The 1,947-nt window shown below is 37.8% G+C and overlaps 1 protein-coding gene across 1 annotated transcript in view; it reads right to left on the bottom strand.

Annotated features, from left to right (window-relative positions):
• The window catches only part of LOC103748844 (guanylate-binding protein 6-like), a 66,511-nt gene that overhangs the window by 57,516 nt on the left and 7,048 nt on the right, over positions 1–1,947 (bottom strand). The window contains exons 3-4 of the mRNA XM_017802830.2: positions 1,207–1,316; positions 803–999 (exon numbers count right to left, since the gene is read on the bottom strand). Coding sequence (XP_017658319.2) covers positions 803–999; positions 1,207–1,316 — 307 coding nt within the window. The remainder of the gene's footprint in view (positions 1–802; positions 1,000–1,206; positions 1,317–1,947) is intronic.

Raw genomic sequence — 1,947 nt, 5'->3', positions numbered from 1 at the left:
AACATCTTATGTCAATTGCATTGAAAATGAATTTTTCTGTATGAAACTGTGTATTTTAATAATGAAATGGAAATTTTTTTAAAGGTTAAAACCTCATTTAACTTTATGACTTATAGGGTTTATACTGAGCACAATACTGTATAACTGTAATTATTCAACTGTAAACCTAAAAATTTACAGCCAATTTTGAAAGAGATGCATCCTACCTCAGGAAACCATTATTGAATATGTCAATTGTGTTGTAATGATATGCTTCTTCTAAGTATGTTGTTATTAAATAAATCATTTTAAAAAAATAAAAATAAAGTGCATGTCTGATAATTATAATGAAGGCTGAGTATAAATTGAAGACACATGCTTCTTCAGGTTTACTTAGAACACACCTGTTTATGTAGATAATATAACTAGTTTAGTATTAGAAATTTAGAATTTTCTTTCAAAGAAAAATAATATATAACAGTGAAATATATTTTTGAAATTGGCTTTGAATTTCAATTTCATGAATAATGTTTCGTACACAGAGGAAAGCAGACATCGAAATGGACAATACAGATGTCTGATCTTTGGAAAGCTCTGTCATCTGTTGTACTCTAGGTGCTAAAGCTATGTAAAGAATAACTTAATTTTAAATAATTTTGCTATGCTTTAGCCTCTTTTTTTCTTAGAAACTAAACACCAGTTACCAGAGGTTGTCAACCAATGTCCTTCACCATTTCTACAGAGCTCCACCCATCTCCAGAGATGACAGGCTGTGCTCAGCAGACCCACCCCCGCCTCAGCCTCCTCACCCAGGCTCTGATACCTGGAATCAGCTTCAGCGCATTCTCCAGGTACTCATCTTCTGTGATGGGGTGTCCATTCAGCTTCAGCTCCAGCATGAAATCCCGAACGGTCCAGACAAAGTCTGGAAAGAAACCCACAAATTCTGTAGAATCCTCTATTCCATTGGGATCCGAAGAGGACTTTGCCCTTATTAGTTCTGTGAGTTCTGTGACATAACTAGCACTTGGCTAAGAAAAAGGAAATACAGACACACCATTCCCATGATTCTCTTATTTTTAAATGCTGCTTTAAACACTCTTTTCTACCCCAGGTCTCCTCTTCTTCACCAAAACTCAATACTCAATGACAAGGTAGGTAAAATGCCTCAATATTCATTCCCAAAGCACTCAGAGAACCATGGTGGTTCAGACCCTGTAAGGATACTGCAGCTGCTCCAGGGCCTGGTGGTTGATGGTGCCCATACTGTTGTAGACAAAGGTGCTGCTCAGAAGCACGGCCAGGGCGAAGATCCACGAGTCATTCTTAGGGTCCCCCTGGAAGACACATGGGAGCAAGAAACTCCTCAGAAACTCATTTAGAGCAGTATAGGGGGCATAGAATCCAAGTATGCTACATACTTGCATGAAAAAGGCCTATGGGTTTAAATATATGTGTGTGTGTGTGTGTGTGTGTGTGTGTGTGTGTGTGTGTGTGTGTAAAAGCCCAAGGACTTAGCTTAATGATATAGCACATGCCTACATATGTAAGGCCCTAGGTTTAATCTCCAGTAATGAGAAAGGAAGGGGAAAAAGGAAGGAAGGAGAGCGGGAAAGAGGGAGGGAGGAAGGGAGGGAGGAAGGAAAGAAGGAAGGAAGGAAGGAAGGAAGGAAGGAAGGAAGGAAGGAAGGAAGGAAAAGAAATTTAGTCTATCCATCATTCAGCTATTATTTCAGCTAAGATACAGTAAGGTATTCAATATTCAAAGGAAACAGGCATGGATGCCAATAATAGCTTTGACAATTATGACAAGAATTTCTTCACATTATTGAAGGATGCAAATCTTTATAATGTTTTTCTTCAATTATATGAAATAAGATAACACAGAGAAAAACTGGGGAAAATGGTGCTGTATCAGGTTCTCAATAGGGTATTCAGTGATGAATGTTAGCTTTTCTTTATTATATA

This window comes from Nannospalax galili, unplaced genomic scaffold (genome assembly GCF_000622305.1).
Source record: "Nannospalax galili isolate Female #2095 unplaced genomic scaffold, S.galili_v1.0 scaffold1646, whole genome shotgun sequence".
Classification (NCBI taxonomy): domain Eukaryota; kingdom Metazoa; phylum Chordata; class Mammalia; order Rodentia; family Spalacidae; genus Nannospalax; species Nannospalax galili.
The sequence above is the reverse complement of the archived record's forward strand: the minus strand, read 5'-3'. Positions and strand labels throughout refer to the sequence as shown.